Raw genomic sequence first — 20,000 nt, forward strand, 5'->3', positions numbered from 1 at the left:
ACATGTTCGCTAAACAACGTTGGTAACCATTCCAATTGGTTACTCGCTTACTCGCCTCGCTCAAAGTTAAAATATTTTCAACTGGGTATCTGCCCACATCGCATCGATTGTCCTCATCTACTCTCCTCGTTGGAACACACGCGTAGACAGTCTGTTGGCTTCACTCGCTGAGCGAGCAGCGAGCAGCTAGCAGCGGCGTATGTGAGCGAGGCTTAAAGGTGCACTGTGCAGGAAATGGTCAAAAAAGGTACTGCAACTATGCTGCTCATTGAAACTGGGTTGCCTATTGCCAAATTTGATCTTTTAATGAAAGTTTACTAAGTAATAAACTAATATTTTCTAGTATGGCATAAGTACAGTCATTTTTGCAGCTAAAAATGTCTATATCTGGAAATTCAAAATGGCGGACTATGCATAAGATTCCCCTTTTAATGTATGAAAAGTGCAATTTTCCCAGTCATAATGAATACTTAAAATTTGATGGTGGTGGTAAGTATTCGTGAAAAAGGTAACATTAGTGAATAGGTAGCATGAATTCTGGAAATAAACAACTAAAAATCTTACACAGTGCACCTTTAAAGGGGTATGCCACTATTTTGGGGCTTAATACAGTTAAAATCGTTGGCTGGGGTTTATAAAGGTGGTAACGTGTCTTATTTTTCATGTAAGCCGTTGCCTTGCTTTAAGACAAGTTAAAAGAGGGAATATGTCGCTAAGCTAGTGAAAGTCTCCCAAAACAGTGGCATACCCCTTTAAGAACCCTGCTCTCCCCTTTCCAGGCGGCTAAGGGCCCTAAGAGCCCTCTCCACGTGGCCAGACCACCACAGTATCATCTAGATGTTGAAGCTGTAGATGATTATGACGATCAGGTTTGTCTGGATCTTAACTTCTAATCCAATGGGATGCTCCAACCTCCCCAAGTCTTCTTCACAAGCGCAAACTTCTACTGTACTGTGCCCACAACCCCCAACAGGCTATGTTCACATGCACACCCATTGCAAAATCATTGCGTTTCGTTTATTTCTTTACTTAATTTTCAAAAGTCAGAATCAGAATGATCCACGGAATTTTTGTGCTGGGGGAAACCCTGACCTTCTTTGCTCTCTAAAAAATACATAGAACATACTGGATAACGTACAGATCCTCTATCTTAGGTTTTCCATGTTCTATGGTCTATGTTTTATGTTCACCTGTTCAGCAGTACAATGGCTGCCACTGGATTTCCTGGTATTTCTTTTGTTTTACAAAGAATAAATGCAATTATGGGAGCAGCAAGAACTCCTACATGTTTAGCAGAAAGGGGAGGGTTGTGACATTTTAGAACCCCCCCTCCTCACAAAAGTGCCCTACTAGAAGATTCTGTGGTTTTGGTTCCTCATCAGAGTAACTTGAAGGCTTTCGGCTGTCAAACTGAAACTGGTTCATGTGAGTAGATAATAAAAACAACAACATGTTTTCGATAACGGCAGCATTTGCAGGAGGAGAGAAGTGACGCACACTCTCAAGTTAAATAAACAGTTTTTAATGTGACAACGTTTAGGCCTGTCGGCCTTCCTCAGGTCACGAGAAAGGCAGACAGGCCGAAACGTTGTCACATTAAAAACAGTTTTTCACGTGACCTGAGGAAGGTCGACAGGCCGAAACGTTGTCACATTAAAATGTTTATTTAACTTGAGAGTGTGCGGCACTTCTCTCCTCCTGCAAGTGTATTTTCTGGTTGCCAGCACCTCTGTTTGTGGTGTGCATTTTGCACCTCCACTCAACGGCAGCACTATCAAAAAGTGTCATGGCGTCATGGAAAGTGAGAGGTCGGCTGTGGTCTCCATCGTGGCTAGATAGCTAACTTGTGTTGATCATATGCATACATAACACAGTGAGTTACAGGAAGATGAGAACACCACAAGTTTTGATGAAGAGATTCGCGTGCTGAAAACAGGCGACCATAACACGCGAAGCACATAAGAGCATGAGACTGCAATACCACATGCATACACACACACACACACATACGTACACACACACACACGTACACACACACACGCTCGTTTAGAGGTAGAATAGGTTGCAAGAAGCTACTGATGATTTAAAAAAAATAATAATAATAATGATATTGACTTGAAGCTTGGAAGCACTATCACATCACTATCACATCATATCATGTGGTTGTGTTCTCGACTGAAGCGATACTGCATTCCTCCATCACGATACAGCAGGGGTCCCCAACCTTTATGGGTCTGAGGGCTACTTGGGGCTACCCGAGGGCTACTTCATTCAAAATCCTCTACCGATATCTTGATATCTTTCTCAAGTCACATTATGATTGAATGATAGTTTGCTTATTAGGTTATAAAAAACAAATCTTTATAAGTTGTAAATAAAGAATATCATAGGCTATTTAGATGAAGAATAGTATTAACTGTGACTTAAATCTTGTTGTGCAGTATCTATTAACATCCTTGGTGGGCACCTCAGAAGCTCTTGGAGGGCTACTTGGCGCCCGTGGGCACCACGTTGGTGACGCCTGCGATACAGTATTGTGCGTCCTCTGCATCTCGCGATTTCTTGGTTCGATACAATATCGTTACAGCCCTAAAGATTAGCATCCAATAGCCACTTTGGCTGGTGGTGAAATATTTCGCCCTGGTCGTACTCTGCATCTCGCGATTTCTTGGTTCGATACAATATCGTTACAGCCCTAAAGATTAGCATCCAATAGCCATTTTGGCTGGTGGTGAAATATTTCGCCCTGGTCGTACTCTGCATCTCGCGATTTCTTGGTTCGATACAATATCGTTACAGCCCTAAAGATTAGCATCCAATAGCCATTTTGGCTGGTGGTGAAATATTTCGCCCTGGTCGTACTCTGCATCTCGCAATTTCTTGGTTCGATACAATATCGTTACAGCCCTAAAGATTAGCATCCAATAGCCATTTTGGCTGGTGGTGAAATATTTCGCCCTGGTCGTACTCTGCATCTCGCGATTTCTTGGTTCGATACAATATCGTTACAGCCCTAAAGATCAGCATCCAATAGCCATTTTGGCTGGTGGTGAAATATTTCGCCCTGGTCATGAGGCCACAAGCAGCAGAAGAGACACACACTAGAAGAGAATCGCAACTGTCAATCTTATCCCTGCTTGCAACCACAGAGACAATGCCCGACAATGCCTCGGCGACTCTTTGAGCTGCCAAAGTTCTATCTTGGAACGTCGCACACAATGAGGAAATCTTTCCCGACAATCGTTTGCGATGGTCGTGGGGGGTAACGTTCCACCGGTTGTCGTAAGGGGGGGTTTTAGCCGAGAATCAGGCCGATAGTCGTGTAGTTTGAGCCGCCCGCCATCTTGGCTCCTTACTGTGCTCCAACCATAGAGGTAGAAAATAACACTAGAGAGGACACAGCAATTTGCGACAGCACTGGGAAATGGCAGCTGGAGCTTCCCAACTTCCGTAGGTAGTGTAGGTACTTTCAGGCAATGCAAGTCAATGGAGAACACGCCCACCCCTGTCAGGAAATTAACTAAAACTGTGATTAAAGTGTTACTTCATATTTACAAAGACCAGATTTGAAATGTCAGGCTAAATATCTACTTAAATCATATGAGTCGATAAAATACATTTAAAAATAAAATAATATCTTTTATGAACATAGTTAGCAGCACACTTCAACTATTGTCCAACTATTGTCCTTGTTAATGGACATTTTCACATGATTAAGCCATTTTTGACAGAGGTGAGCCTCGTTCTCCGTTAATTTCCATTTCTCTGATCTACCTCCAGATAATGGCCGCTACAGATTGCCGTAAAAAGGGGGGCGGGGTCCTCTCTAGTGTTATTTTCTACCTCTATGGCTCCAACTGCCGCCCGCCATCTTGGCTCCTTACTTTGCTCCAACTGCCGCCCGCCATCTTGGCTCCTTACTGTACGGCCAACTGCCGCCCGCCATCTTGGCTCCTTACTGTACGGCCAACTGCCGCCCGCCATCTTGGCTCCTTACTGTACGGCCAACTGCCGCCCGCCATCTTGGCTCCTTACTTTGCTCCAACTGCCGCCCGCCATCTTGGCTCCTTACTGTACGGCCAACTGCCGCCCGCCATCTTGGTCCGTCCTTGACTTGGCATGGGGACTCCACACAGCTGCCACCAGAGCCTTTAATCACTTAACGACTTAATTAGCTCACTCAAGACACTGTGGAGGACTGGCTATGGAGGACAGTTTAAGGACAAGGGAAATGAAGAAGGGGGAAAAATACTCCTTCTTCTTCTTCTTCTTCTTCTTCTTCTTCTTCTTCTTCTTCTTCTTCTTCTTCTTCTTCTTCTTCTTCTTCTTCTTCTTCTTCTTCTTCTGTCTTTTGTTGTTGCTCTTCTTCTGTCTTTTCTTCTTCTTCTTCTTCTTCTTCTTCTTCTTCTTCTTCTTCTTCTTCTTCTTCTTCTTCTTCTTCTTCTTCTTCTTCTTCTTCTTCATTTTGTTCTTATTTCCCTTCCTCCTCCTCCTCCTTCTCCTCTTCTTCTCTCTCCATCTGTGTGGTACATTGTCAAGATGAAAGTAAAGTGGCATTGGAGTGCCAGTTTAAGGAGTTCAAGTCAAATGAAGGAAGGGGAACTTCTTTTTCTTGTTCTGTCTATTTTCCTTCATCCTTCCCCCTCCATGTCTTGGGTGTCTTCCCCAGAGGTCTATGGGTGTTTATGCAGCACATTTAGACCACTGATTGACCACAAGCTCTAAATGCATGAAGAATGAGGTTGCATGACAATCATGTCAGGTTTTGAGGTCAAATCTATGTATTAAATTTACATTAAAATAATCAGTTTACGGTGCTTAAAATGCATGAAAAGCAAATGATCTGGTAGTTTATCAACAAGACTGAATCAAGACTATAACAATTTCAAAAGCATCGCATGACTGTGCATCATCAGTATGCATGCAAGCATAGTCAATCACGGTTTTGTTTTTGGACTTACAAAAAATAAAACGACTAATAATCTTGCCCCGTCGTTTGGTTGTTGGTGTGCATGTTAACATTGCCAATGGTGCTTATAGCTTATCGTCAATGGTGTTTATTGCTTTTGCTGCTTCTGCCACTGCTACTGCTACTGCTCGCACTCGATGGTGGTGGTGATGATGGTGGGTCTCTCTATTCACTTCTATTGTCGGCTTTCCTACTCTCAGAGGTTTGCAAAAACTGGGGTGTGTTTCTTGAAAGCATAGCTGCTAGCCAGTTAGCAACTTGGGTAGTTGCCAATGGGAAATTGCATTGCAACCATGTAAGTAGCTAAGTTAAGTTGGCAAATATGGTTTTGAGAAACAAACCCCTGGATCAAGAAAGTGCAAAGTCTGTCACGTATTCCTCCACCTGTCTTACTTGGGACTTAACAACTCCCTAAAAAAGTAATCTATCTGGCTAACAAATTGGGATTAGTGAATGGATTGATTAAACTAGTGAATTGCTTGGAACAAATATGTGGCAGGAGTCAGACTTTTGCTTTCTGAATCCGGGATGTTCAACTCTGCTCCTACATGTATGTGCTGTGCGTGGTGATTGGTCTTTGAAGATTAATTGAAATTATCCAGATCATGTTGATCAATAGAGATGTTGCTCCATCCGCATTTGAACCCTGGACTCCAGGCTACAAAACAAGGCCTATAAATGCTGATTACAAGGGCCTGGCCCGTTAGTGTGACAGTTTGAATGTCACACCATCACACCCCTTTTGAAGAAGGAAGCTCTGCACACGGCCAAATGAGCTTGAAAAAATAAACTTTGTTTAATGAAAACACGCAACGTGTCAATCACCCTGGATCTTCATCAGTATATCTTTAATTCCTTTAACAAGATTCAGGGTGATTAAAACGTTGCTTGTTTTAATTAAATAAAGTTTCTTTTCTGGAGCGTATTTGGCAGTGTGCAGACCTACCGTCTTCAGGTGTCTGGCACCTGCAAAAAGTGTTTTTGGATGTTCGCACGTACCCTACCCAAAATGACACCTCACACCCCTGCCTGTGGCGAGAGTGGCATACCAATGACTGGTGATTATTTTAGCAAGGTGACGATATGCGCTGATGAACATGCTGCTTTTAGCCCACTGCAAACACCTGGGCACAGTGTTGCCAGATGTGTCTGACCAAATCCCGCCCAAAAGGTTCTCAAAAGCCAAAATGCGCTAAATTCCGCCCAAATTCAACATATTACATTGACTTCTATGGGCCCAAAACGGCTTAAAAAACCGCCAAATGGTCAATTTTTCCCGTTTTTTGCCCGCCGACGCTCATCCCAAGTAGCCCAATTGGGCGGGCACCCGCCCAATCTGGCAACACTGCTGCAAACACCCGGGACACGTCTCAAGGTTTCAGCCGCTTACACTCAAGAAGGTGGATGAGAGGAGAAGATTGTGTTTCTTTTCTCTTTCTCTCCCTCTTTTCCTTCATCAGTCTTTTCTCTCTCCCTTCTCCTGCTGTATTCTTTTCTTCTCTCTTCCTCTTTCATCCCATGTTTCCATCTCCTCCTCCCCTCTCTTGCCGTCATGTCATACAAATCTTGCACTCTGTCTTGCTCTGTCTCTATTTCTCGTACCTTTTCTTCCCTATATTTCTGTCTTCTTTTTCATATCATTTTATCTCTCTCCCTCTTTCTCTCCCTAGCAGGGCCCCTTGTACTTCTGTGAGGTGGACTACACAGAGGCCGGTGACTATGTATAATAGCTGATTGATAACCATAAATCTCTCTCTCTCTCTCTCTCTCTCTCTCTCTCTCTCTCTCCCCTCTCTCTCCCTCTCTCTCTCTCTCTCTATCTCTCTCTCCCGCTCTCTTCATCCCTCTCTCTCTATCTCTCCCCCCACCCTCTCTCCCTCCCTCCCTCCCTCCCTCTCTCTCTCTCTCTCTCTCTCCCCCCCCCTCTCTCTCCCCTCTCTCTCTCTTTCTCTCTCTCTCTCCCCCCCCCCCCCCCTCTCTCTCTCTCTCTCTCTCTCTCTCTCTCTCTCCCTCCCCCTCTCCCTCTTTCTCTCCCTAGCAGGGCCCCTTGTACTTCTGTGACGTGGACTACAGTACATAGAGGCCGGTGACTATATATAATAGCTGATTGATAACCATAAATCTCTCTCTCTCTCTCTCTCTCTCTCTCTCTCTCTCTCTTTCTCTCTCTCTCTCTCCCTCCATCTCTCCAGCAGGGCCCGGTGTACTTCTGTGGTGTTGACTACATGGAGGGTGGTGACTACATGATTGCGGAGGAGGAGCCCGAGGAACTGCCGGCTCAGCTTCGTCGTATCCAGGAGACCGTGCGCATCCTGGAGGACGACGAGGTCGCGCACATCAACGTGCCCGTGCCCGAGTTCAGCTCCAGCGACCCCGCCGACATCGTCCACGACTTCAACAGGGTGAGTGAGGAGAGGTGTTACACACGACACGTGCACGACTTTGACAGGGTGAGTGAGGAGACATGTTACACACGACACGTGCACGACTTTAACAGGGTGAGGAGAGATGTTACACGACACGTGCACGACTTTAACAGGGTGAGGAGAGATGTTACACACGTGCACGACTTTGACAGGGTGAGGAGAGATGTTACACACGACACGTGCACGACTTTGACAGGGTGAGGAGAGATGTTACACACGTGCACGACTTTGACAGGGTGAGGAGAGATGTTACACACGTGCACGACTTTGACAGGGTGAGTGAGGAGACATGTTACACACGACACGTGCACGACTTCAACAGGGTGAGTGAGGAGAGGTGTTACACACGACACGTGCAGGACTTCAACAGGGTGAGGAGAGGTGTTACACACGACACGTGCAGGACTTCAACAGGGTGAGTGAGGAGAGATGTTACACACGTGCACGACTTCAACAGGGTGGGAAGAGATGTTACACACGACACGTGCACGACTTTGACAGGGTGAGTGAGGAGACATGTTACACACGACACGTGCACGACTTCAACAGGGTGAGGAGACATATTACACACGACACGTGCATGACTTCAACAGGGTGAGGAGACATATTACACACGTGCACGACTTTGATAGAGTGAGAACTCGTTTGTAAACAATCCCTGGCTGCGCACTCTTCATCCTCTGATTGTTGGAAACTGCTGTCACTCAAAAAATGAGCTCCCGTGGTTGGCTGCTCAGCATCTCTCCCCTCCTCACAGCGCAAATGTTTGTAAATGGGAAACCTATGTATAACACGCACGCATGCATACATGCAAGCACGCACGCACACACGCACGCACAGAGAGAACAACGTGTTTCGCCTCTGTGCGCCATCAGGTTCGTTCACAAACACATTGTTCATTCTGAATAAAAGAGCAAAAAGTTAAACAAGTGTGCGGTAAACTTCTTTCTTTTGAAATATGATTTTAATGATGATTATAATAATGATAATAATGATAATAATGATTTTTTTTTTACATTTGGGCTTGCATGCCCACGGGGACCCCGGTTCGAGTCCGGCCGGGGTCATTTCCCGACCCTGCCCCATCTCTCTCTCCTAATCATTTCCTGTCTACTCTCAAACTGTCCTGTAATAATAAAGGCCAAACGGCCCCAAGAAATATGATTTTAATCTAATATTTTCCTTTCTCCTCTCTAGCGCCTGACTGCCTACCTGGACCTGAACCTGAACAAGTGCTATGTCATCCCCCTCAACACCTCCATCGTCATGCCCCCGCGAGACTTCCTGGAACTGCTCATCAACATCAAGGTACTAGAGAAGCTGTGTGTCTGTGTCTGTGTCTGTGTCTGTGTCTGTGTCTGTCTGTGTTTGTCTGTGTCTGTCTGTGTGTGTGTGCGTGTGCGTGTGTGTGTGCGTGTGTATGCCTCCACAAGACTTCCTTGAACACATCACAGTTCTAGAGAAGCATCAGTGTGTGTGTGTGGGTGTGTGTGTGTGTGTATACAGTATACTTCTCATTTTTCTGTTGCCATGTCAAACCTACAGTAACCTGGTTCTCACGATGGTTGTGTTACCAAGTTTAACGAAGATGCAGGAAGCACAACGGGTCTGCATGAGAACCAGGCAAACCCAGCTGTAGAGGGAATGCCCAACTACCTAAATAACTCCAACGGTCCAAAACCCCGCTCTGCTGCTGGGGGGAGGGATTCCCCGTACCTAAATAGGCCTAATTGCCCTGAGCTGGTTGCCATAAACCTCTCTGGGTAAGAGCCTAAGCTAAGTGTATTGCACATAATGCGAGCAGTGAAAGTCCTTTAGGGGGATATGGCTCACAGCACAGCAGGTGTTAATCTCTGCGATCGGAGCGGCTCTGTAGCTTTGTTTTTGTTAAAGCAATAAAGTCCTCAGTGACTTGTTTCCATCAGGAGGGGTGATGGACCTCTATCTGACTCAGGGCAGATAGAGTCTCTGGTGCAGGGTGGCGTGTGGAGGGTTATGGCCTTGGAATGATGTTGTACCTGTCTCAGTCCTACCTTAGGGATGCACCGATACCACTTTTTTGAAAACCGATACAAGTACGAGTACATTCATTTGTGTACTTGCCGATACCGAGTACCGATACCGATACCTTTTACCACCAAAATACAATGAAAATAAATGCATGACCTTGTTTTTTTTCACCTGTGATATTTTTATTGTCCATGTCCATGTAGATTTAAACGTTAGTAAATGTATCAGGTGGCACTTTTTCCCATGCTGCTTTCAAGTCCACAGAACGTGACAAGATTTTGCATTGTTTTGTCTAATAGCAGTGTCGTTCCTGATATCGGCAAGTGCTTGACAGTACGAGTACGAGTATAATGAGCAGTATCGGTATCTGTGCATCCCTACTACCTGGGGTTATGGACCTCTGGCTTAGGGCAGAGTCTCTGGTGCAGCAGGTTGGCGTGTGGTTGTCTCACGACGTGATTGTCATGTGTTGAGGTGGGCACCTAGTGCCTACCGAGTCTCTACTGGGTCAAAAGCACAGAATGATTGTAACGTTATGTATTACCGTTAAACCAGAGTTACCTGTGTGAGTTCGAGGCCGGTACCTACCTGCCCCAGTCCCACCTAGTGCTTTAGTTCATTAGAATGTTACTTTTGGTTCACTAGAATATTACCTGTAGTTAATTAGAATGTTACCTGTAGTTCATTAGAATGTTACTTTTGGTTCACTAGAATGTTACCTGTAGTTAATTAGAATGTTACCTGGTGTTACATTAGAATGTTACCTGGTGTTACATTAGAATGTTACCTGGTGTTATAATAGAATGTTACCAGAGATTCTTTAAGTATATAGAGATATGCCAACATAATAGGTTTCTATGGGCACCTAACGTGACCAGGTTCCGGTCTGCCTAAAGGGGCGTGTCATAATGCTCCTAGCATTGAATAGAACAGTCCTTAGGTCTGCCTAGGTCTGCCTAAAGGGGGATCCCCCCCCCCCCCTCCCCCTTGCAATAATAGAACCCGGAAACAATGGGCCAATGGAACCTCTCTCTCTCTACTCTCTCTGATGTTACCTGTAATTCATTGTAATGTTATCTGTCTGTCTCCCAGGCCGGTACCTACCTGCCCCAGTCCTACCTGGTCCATGAGCAGATGATGGTGACTGAGCGCATTGACGACCTGGAGCCCCTGGGGACCTTCATCAGGCGCCTGTGCCGGGGCAAGGACACCTACAAACTGCAGCGGAGAGACCACATCATGGGTATAACACACACACACACACACACACACACACACACACACACACACACACACACACACACACACACACACACACACACACACACACACCTGTGCAGGGGCAAGGACACCTACAAACTGCAGAGGAGAGACCACATCATAGGTAACACACACACACACACACACACACACACACACACACACACACACACACACACACACACACACACACACACACACACACACACCTACAAACTGCAGAGGAAATCGCTCATCATTGGTACGATCAGGCTGTTATCATGCTTTAGCGCAGAGTTTCCCAAACTGGAGTGCGTGCACCCCTGGGGGTGCGCGGCCTGCCATTAGGGGGTGCGCGAGCTGAATAGAGCAATGGTGGATATGTGTGTTTTATATGTAGCATTACATGTAATGAATATTAGTTTGTTTTTAATTGCATGGTGAATTGTATGCTGGAAGGGTCCATCTGAAGTGCAGTTTAACTCATTGACTATTGGAAAAGAGTATTCCCCAAAACGACTGTGCATAATATGCAGTGAATCCGCAGTAAATCCATGCTTGCGTGGCCATCAGCACACCATAAATTTGCGTGGGGGGTGCTCGAACCACATCAGCGTGTTGATGCGACGCATTTTGAAGTTAAAGCGTGCTCCTCAACGCAACGGTAAAGCAATTTCATGCATTTTTGACACGTGACGAGGTTTGCACAGTTTTCCCGCCGTGTCGGTGATTTTGTTTTGTCACAGCGCATTTCTGTTACTAAACGCAAATATGCTTTGCTGTGCCCTAACCAAAACCACCCCTAAACCTAACCTGTCAGTAAAGCAATGTTTCTGCTGCTTTACTTTTGCCAAGAACAGCGAGATTAGGCGAATTTCTACCTAAATTGTGCCTAAACCAAAACCATCCCTAAACCTAACCTGTCACAGGGCGTTGTGGAGCACGCCTTAACTTGGAAATGCGTATTGGACACACGCGATAGTGGGTTCGAATCAGCGTGTCATAGATGCGCCTATGCATGATGAAATGTTGGTACGATAGTCTTGTAAACAGACATGTAAGGTACATTCTGCCCTACAAAGACAAAGTGCAGTAACTACACATTTTGTCAACGTTGAGTTTAGACTGAACATGGTCAACATTACACCTCCTTTACATTTTGTGACCAAGCCTTATGGTGCCCGGCCGGTTATAGACATATGGCAAATTTGCAGAAACTATAATATCCTTTGAAGGCCTTATCTCAGTTTCCATGGTGGTATAGTTACTGCACTTTGCCTTTGTAAGGTACATTGACACATGCACGTAGGCGATTGCCTAATTGCAATTCGTGTTCTTGTACGTCTATGTAGGACAGAAAGTGGTGTGGTGTGGTGTGTTAAACACCAAACCAAATTCCCAACCGTCTTGTCAGGTCATATCAGCCAACCCACACACACACACACACACACACACACACACACACACACACACACACACACACACACACACACACACACACACACACACACACACACACACACACACACACACACACACACACCACCACCACTTACCACATTCTCATGAAAACAAATTTATTTTTGCACACACACACACACACACACACACACACACACACACACACACACACACCCTCACCCTCACCCAGGCTGCTGCAGTGGTGTTGACCTGCTAACGTGCTAAGCCTGCTTCCCACTTCCTCTCCTGCTTACCGCAGCCTGTAAAAGTGTCAGCCCCATCTCACGCAGCCTGTAAAGGTGTCAACCCCATCTCACGCAGCCTGTAAAGGTGTCAACCCCATCTCACGCAGCCTGTAAAGGTGTCAGCCCCATCTCACGCAGCCTGTAAAGGTGTCAGCCCCATCTCACGCAGCCTGTAAAGGTGTCAGCCCCATCTCACGCAGCCTGTAAAGGTGTCAGCCCCATCTCACGCAGCCTGTAAAGGTGTCAGCCCCATCTCACGCAGCCTGTAAAGGTGTCAGCCCCATCTCACGCAGCCTGTAAAGGTGTCAGCCCCATCTCACGCAGCCTGTAAAGGTGTCAGCCCCATCTCACGCAGCCTGTAAAGGTGTCAGCCCCATCTCACGCAGCCTGTAAAGGTGTCAGCCCCATCTCACGCAGCCTGTAAAGGTGTCAGCCCCATCTCACGCAGCCTGTAAAGGTGTCAGCCCCATCTCACGCAGCCTGTAAAGGTGTCAACCCCATCTCACGCAGCCTGTAAAGGTGTCAACCCCATCTCACGCAGCCTGTAAAGGTGTCAGCCCCATCTCACGCAGCCTGTAAAAGTGTCAGCCCCATCTCACGCAGCCTGTAAAGGTGTCAACCCCATCTCACGCAGCATCTCTGATCTCTCGCATCTCGTCTCACAGACACAGCACTCTCTAAACTCTCTCATCTAGTCCCTACCCCACCGCAAACATCTGCATAACACCATTACATCTACCAGGGCTGTGCAATATATCGCATTACGGTAATATCGTGATATCAATATTGCTGTCAAACAACATCAAATTTCGTACCGGTCATATGGATTTGACACTGCTCCAATGGCTGTAGGCAATACCTGGTAAATAACTGTAAACCGCTTTGGATTTAAGTGTCAGCTAAGTGAAATGTAATGTAACGTATATTGTGTCGAGTTCTGAGTTCGGTCTGTTTCCCTCCTCAGGCATGCAGAAAACGTGTGTGTCTGAGTTCTGTGTTCTGAGTTCTGTGTTCTGTCCTCTGTGTTCTAAGTTCTGTGTTCAGTGTTCTGAGTTCCGTGTTCTGTCCCCTGTCTCCTCAGGGCGGTTAAAGGGACACTGTGTGAGATTTTTAGTTGTTTATTTCCAGAATTTATGCTGCCCATTCACTAATGTTAACTTTTTTTCATGAATACTTACCACCACCATCAAATTCTAAGTATTCATTATGACTGGAAAAATTGCACTTTTCATACATGAATAGGGGGATCTTCTCCATGGTCCGCCATTTTGAATTTCCAGAAATAGCCATTTTTAGCTGCAAAAAAGACTGTACTTGGACCATACTAGAAAATATTTGTTTATTACTTGGTTAACTTTCATGTAAAGATCAAATTTGGCAACAGGCAGCCCAGTTAATGAGCATAGTTGCAATACCTTTTTTGACCATTTCCTGCACCGTATCCCTTTAAGATGTGTGTGTCTGGGTTCTGTGTTCTGAGTTCTGTGTTCTGAGTTCTGAGTTCCGTGTTCTGTCCCCTCCTCCTCAGGCATGCAAAAGCGCGAGGCTCTGGACTGCTTCAAGATCCGCCACTTCGAGAACAAGTTTGTGGTGGAGACGGAGATCTGCAACCCTTAGAGAGCCCAGCGGAGAGGAGAGGAGAGGAGAGGACGCGCCGTCATGCCACGTGATGTTATGTGACGCGGCGCGATGACGAGAAGTGATGTAACGTGACGTGACGAGAGGCGACACACACACACACACACACACACACACACACACACCCTGTGTCGCCACTCGCTACACAACAACCACTCTATATTGCTGATTTCTACTGGAGTGCAGTGTAAATTTACAACCATATCTTAGCCCCTCTACTCTACTGTACTCTACTCTACTGTACTGTACTGTATTCTACTTCCTTTCCACGGCTGTTACTGTTTCCTGTCCTGGTGGTGGTCCGACTTGTTTAGTTTTCCCCGTTTTTTTATTTCTTTGTTTGTTCATTTTTGTGATGGTTTTTTGTTTTTGTGTTTATTTTTTTGACAGTAACAGCAAGTAGTTAACCTGCCAGATAGCCAGTGTGAACGAGTGATGTGAACGACTGACCAAGAGAGGGGCGGTGTGTGTGTGTGTGTGTGTGTGTGTGTGTGTGTGTGTGTGTGTGTGTGTGTGTGTGTGTGTGTGTGTGTGTGTGTGTGTGTGTGTGTGTGTGTGTGTGTGTGTGTGTGGCCAGCCAGATAGCCAGCGTGAGCGAACGAGTGAAGCGAACGTGTGACCAATCAAGCCAGTGTGTGTGAGTGTGTGCGTGTGTGTGTTTCAGACAGTGTACATGAAGCTTGGTTTGGCCCTTTTTGTTTTCCATCTTTCAGCAATATTAAAGTCCACAAGGGTGTCTTTTGTATGTTTTGATGTTTTTGATTTTTTTTTCTCTCTCCATTGAAAGTTTGTCCATGCTTTACGTAATGTTTTTCTAAATGAAATGTACAAAAGAAAAAAACTAAACACAAATCACTCCGACACGCTTCGGTGTATAGCTGCACAAAGAATGAACATATTTCAAATACTTAGTTGCACACACACACACATGTGCACACACACATTTAGTTTGTTTAGAGACACAAACGTAAAAATCTAAATTTGGTTGGTGGTAGGATGGAGCCCTGGTCTGGTCTGAGGATGAATTCTGCACTGTGAAGTTTTCACGCAGTCGTCCGCAGCAGAACCAAACCAACTGGACCCAGAGAGTTCAGCCCGTCATCTATACTGCCCCACACAGGCAAAGTGCAGTAACTGCGGAGTGCAGTAACCTCATTGAAACAAAGAAAATGCCTTCAAAGGTATTTGAAGGTATTAGGTTGGATAATCTTGTTACTGCAAATTTGACATAGCCATTATATCTCTAAAACGGGACACATTTGGACCATGATGCTTTGTCAGTATAAACTCATTTTTGGCAAATCAGGTAGATACTGCACTGTGCATTTGTAGGGCCGTATATCTTTTGCCTGGATGCTACCATATCGACAGCATCATCGCTAACGAGGCGTCTAGATTTTCTAGGCTATCACCTGGCTTGAGTGAATTGGAGCAATATGCAGTTGGTGGCAGGGCTTCAACTCTCTAGACTTGACCAGTCCATCTCTATTCATCACCATAAGACTTACAGGGATTTCAAAATAAATAAATAAAATAAAAAAAACTGGCTTATGGAAACGTAGGGTATGAAACAGCCACTCATGGATATATTCAATACTTGCATAGAGGATAATTTTTGTACTAGTCAAAAGATGGTGGTGATGGTGAGGTAGTGTCTGAGGCGGTCGGTATCTTTTTGTTTATTTTCTTTTCCTTTTACCTGCTGTACGCATTACAACACTGCACAAATCAATGATATATTTCCTTAACAAAAAAAAGAAAGAAAATAAATCAAACAAGAACTCGTTCTCTATGAAAACAGGACATTTTGAGAATAGCTAGAATGAAAATAAGATTTAAAAAAAAAAAAAAAACTGTCAAGATATTTAAACAAATTTATATGTAGAGGGAAGCACATTTGTAAAACGATTATCAGACTGTTGCAATATTTAATGTGAAAATGAATCTTTAAATTGAGTTTTTGTAAAATGCTGAGCGCTAAGGGATTTCTTTTGAGATATAATCGTTATGATACAGGGCTGAGTCTGAGGCCTATACTGAGAAGCTGGTTCAGGAGTAAACCAGGTTAAGTTAAGAGGTAAATCATCTAATAGAAGAGCCTGGAGTCCTCATTTTCAACTACAGGTTAAGTTAAGAGGTAAATCATCTAATAGAAGAGCCTGGAGTCCTCATTTTCTCGAGATTAAGTAATGAGGTAAATCATCTAATAGAAGAGCCTGGAGTCCTCATTTTCTCGAGATTAAGTAATGAGGTAAATCATCTAATAGAAGAGCCTGGAGTCCTCATTTTCTCGAGATTAAGTAATGAGGTAAATCATCTAATAGAAGAGCCTGGAGATCTCATTTTCTCGAGATTAAGTAATGAGGTAAATCATCTAATAGAAGAGCATGGGGTCCTCGTAAATCATCTAATAGAAGAGCATTGAGTCCTCATTTTCAAAAGAGGACTCCAGGCTCTTCTATTAGATGATTTACCTCTTCACTTAACCTGGTTTACTCCTGAACCAGCTTGTTAGTGTAGGCCCCAGCTAGCTGTGGTCTGCAACTAACCTGTATGCCGTATACAGTGTAAAGTCTACTGTCTGGACTCTCTGGGACTAACGACACCAATAAAGTACCAATGTTTAAAGGAACTCCTGTCACAACTCTTCCATTCCTGCACTGTTTGTCATTGCATTACACACACACACACACACACACACACAGACACACACACACACACACACACACACACACACACACACACAGACACACACACACACACACACAGCAGCGTTGACCAAAGTAGAAGTAACAAACCAAAACCTTCCATAGTTCCCCTACAACACAAGTAACTTCACCGAGTAATAATTGGTCTACTGTTACCATTGGCGATGAAGGCCCACCTGAGATTCTACGCTGGTTGGATCAAATTTGGGGCTTTTCTTTTTTAGCTTTTTCATTGATTGTATATGTGGTTAAATTTTATACTTATATGATTCTTATGCAGATTATTAGATGTACATGTATATGCAGGAATATAGATGTATATGTCTGTGACTATATATAGAGTTCCAGTTGTGTTAAGGCTAGTCTGTGTTGAGTGTGAAGGTCTGTCAGCTTAGGTGGGGCCAAGCTAATTAGCATGTGTAAAGTACCTGGCCCTGGATGGGCCAAGAGCTATAAAAGACCTGACGATGCCACAGGCTGGTGGGCTTCCTACCTAGAGACATCAGCAAGAATGGTGTCTCTCGCTAAGACGTCTCCTGTTCCAAATCTAGGAGCAGTAGGCCGAATAAAATCTGCAGTAAACTCACCAGATCAAGAGTGCCTGTCTGACATTAATGGAGAAAAACCCCACAGATACAATCTTATTTCCAGTAATAACAACATCTAGCCACCTCATCTCGTACAAACTATAGAATAACTGGTGTGACCGCTTTGTAAATATCATGTGCTAGTGTTGCACTTAGTAAGTCAAAGTAGATAGAATACATTTATGGTGTACTCAAAGTAGCATCCCTGTGCACAACCACTGTTCAGGTGCTGGTGATGTGCAGTAAGAGAGTGCATTCCAATATGCGGACTTCCGTCCTCCCTTGCTCACTTGCCTGCTTGTGACCTCATGATGATGTCACTGACGACAGAAAATTAATCCAATATCTCTCAAAAGCATAATTTTAATGTCATTTTCTCATTTGCAATTGGCATGGTGAATGAAAACAGTCACTCAAAAGTTGTTGCGGCTAGACTGACAGCAGGGAAACTTAATTGTTTTCTCCACGGAGGCGGGACCAGGAGGCGGGGCGAGGCCACAAGCACAAGTGGAGGACGGGAGTGTGCATATTGGAATGTACCCACAGTAATCCAAGTAAAGGAAGGATGAATCACCGCACACTGGTATTCTGTGGCTGAGGTCATGTGACCAGGTAATCACCCTTATCACCTTTGTGTGACATGCGTAATGTTAGAATGAACTTGATGAAGCAACAGCGAAACACGTTGTTCACCAAATAAACTACCAGCAAAGAATACCAGCGTGCGGAGATTCATCCCTCATTTACTCACATCTATGGTGTAATTCTTACTTCTACTTTTACTTTGGCCACCTCTAACTGACACACACAGACCTACAAACTGTATGAAGCAGCTCATCTGTTGGTACTATGGTCTTGTCAACACACATGTCCTTAATTTCACGCATGCACGTATTAATGGCAGTTGGGGTATTGTATGTAGGTTGGTGGGGGGAGTAATCAACCAGTGCTCTCCCCCATCCTCCTCCATGACTGAGGTACCCTGAGCATGGTACCGTCCCACCGCACTGCTCCCCATGGGGCGCCACTGAGGGCTGCCCCTTGCATGGGTGAGGCATAAATGCAATTTCGTAGTGTGCAGTGTTCACTTGTGTGCTGTGGAGTGCTGTGTCACAATGACAATGGGAGTTGGAGTTTCCCAATGGGCTTTCACTTCACTTTCAGAACAGTAGGCCTATGTGGTGTGGGGTGTTAAAACACCAAACCAAATTCCTTGTACTGTCCTACATACATTCAGTACACCAACTGCCATTCCCCCAACCTCCCCCATGACTGAGGCACCCTGAGCATTGTACCGTCCCGCCGCACTGCTCCCTTGGGGCTCCATTGGGGGCTGCCCCCTTGCCAGGTGAGGCATAAATGTAGTTGTGTGCAGTGTTCACTTGTGTGCTGTGTCACAATGACAATGGGATATGGAGGGCTTTCACTTCACTTCACTATCACATTGCCATCTGGTTAGGTCGTTCAGACCACACACACAGTGTGTATACATCTGCATTGATGGTGCACTCGCTGATTAAGGTTTTGTCACTTGGCTACAGACTTAAAAGTTCCTTCAAACATATTTCTACATATTTTCCCCCCCAAGTAATTGCTCATTTTAATCAACACAATGTTTGGAATGATGTTTCATTGCAAAAGGAAAGTGCATTTACTTAGATATAACGCTGCCTCTGCTTCAGTTACAATCTACATTACAAATCCAAAGCCTTCGCCCTGACAAAAACAAAAAAAGCTTGAGACAATGGCTTTATGGATGTTTCTTTATTTTCCCTAGTCTGCTGAGGACAAAATGGAGGCTTGTCACTCTCTCAAAACACTTCCTTGCTTTATATTATGTGCGCATAGTTATTACTATAGCGCCCAGCCCAGGGACCAGAGATAATAATTGCCAACTCTGGTACTAGTCTAGAACGGTCTTGAACATGGCCCTGTCAAATAAACTACTAAAATTAAACTTCACATTTACAGCAATACATGGGTTCTCAGTGTTTATCACCACAATGTTATGAGGAGGGGCAAGACATGAGCAGCCAACCACATGAGATAATTTTTTGACCGACAGCGGTTTCCAACAATCAGAGGTTGAGTGTTGTGGCGCACAGCTACGTGCGCGCAGTCAGGTTATAAACAAAATTTAGAACCCATGTATACAAAAACAACACAAGAGGACACACAGACAGTTTTTTCAACAGATTTTATTGTTCCTCTTGAAATAAGTTGAGTCCCCACATTCTAAGGACTGGTCTTCAACTCAAGCCTTTGGGTGCATCCCAATATGTGACCTTGCCTCCTCCACTTGCTTCCTCCACTTGCTTCTCGTCATGATGACATCACTGACAACAGCATTATATTTCAATATCTTGCAAAAGCTCAATTGTAAAGTCTTTTTCTCATTTGCAATTTGGATGGTGAATGAAAAACAGTCCCTCAAAAGTTGTTGTGGCGAGGCTGACAGCTGGGAAACTTTATCGTTTTCTCCACGGAGGAGGGGCCAGGAGGCGGGACGAGGAGACAAGCACAAGTGGAGGAGGCAAGGACACATATTGGGATGTACCCTTTATGTTCACCACTCAAGTACACAACTGAAGTCTGGGGGGTGTTCTTTGGATGGAGGGGGGCCTTGGCAATTTCAGGGGGTGGGGTGGGGTGGGGCTGTCACTTTAGGGATTAGGGCAGTAGGTTCAGGGCAGAGGTGTCAAAAGTAAACAAAAACA

The 20,000-nt window shown here is 44.9% G+C and overlaps 1 protein-coding gene across 4 annotated transcripts in view; it reads left to right on the forward strand.

The window, feature by feature from the left end:
* The window catches only part of itm2ba (integral membrane protein 2Ba), a 31,334-nt gene extending 16,601 nt beyond the window's left edge, over nucleotides 1–14,733 (forward strand). The window contains exons 3-7 of one of the 4 annotated variants that reach the window (XM_063212442.1): nucleotides 780–869; nucleotides 7,162–7,371; nucleotides 8,593–8,703; nucleotides 10,498–10,648; nucleotides 13,879–14,733. In XM_063212442.1, the coding sequence (XP_063068512.1) occupies nucleotides 780–869; nucleotides 7,162–7,371; nucleotides 8,593–8,703; nucleotides 10,498–10,648; nucleotides 13,879–13,967 (651 nt within the window). In that variant the 3' untranslated portion in view covers nucleotides 13,968–14,733. The remainder of the gene's footprint in view (nucleotides 1–779; nucleotides 870–7,161; nucleotides 7,372–8,592; nucleotides 8,704–10,497; nucleotides 10,649–13,878) is intronic. The other 3 variants (XM_063212443.1, XM_063212444.1, XM_063212445.1) reach the window with 3 other exon arrangements.
* The last annotated feature ends 5,267 nt before the right edge of the window (nucleotides 14,734–20,000 follow it).

The sequence above is a fragment of the Engraulis encrasicolus genome, chromosome 12, assembly GCF_034702125.1.
Source record: "Engraulis encrasicolus isolate BLACKSEA-1 chromosome 12, IST_EnEncr_1.0, whole genome shotgun sequence".
Classification (NCBI taxonomy): Eukaryota; Metazoa; Chordata; class Actinopteri; order Clupeiformes; family Engraulidae; genus Engraulis; species Engraulis encrasicolus.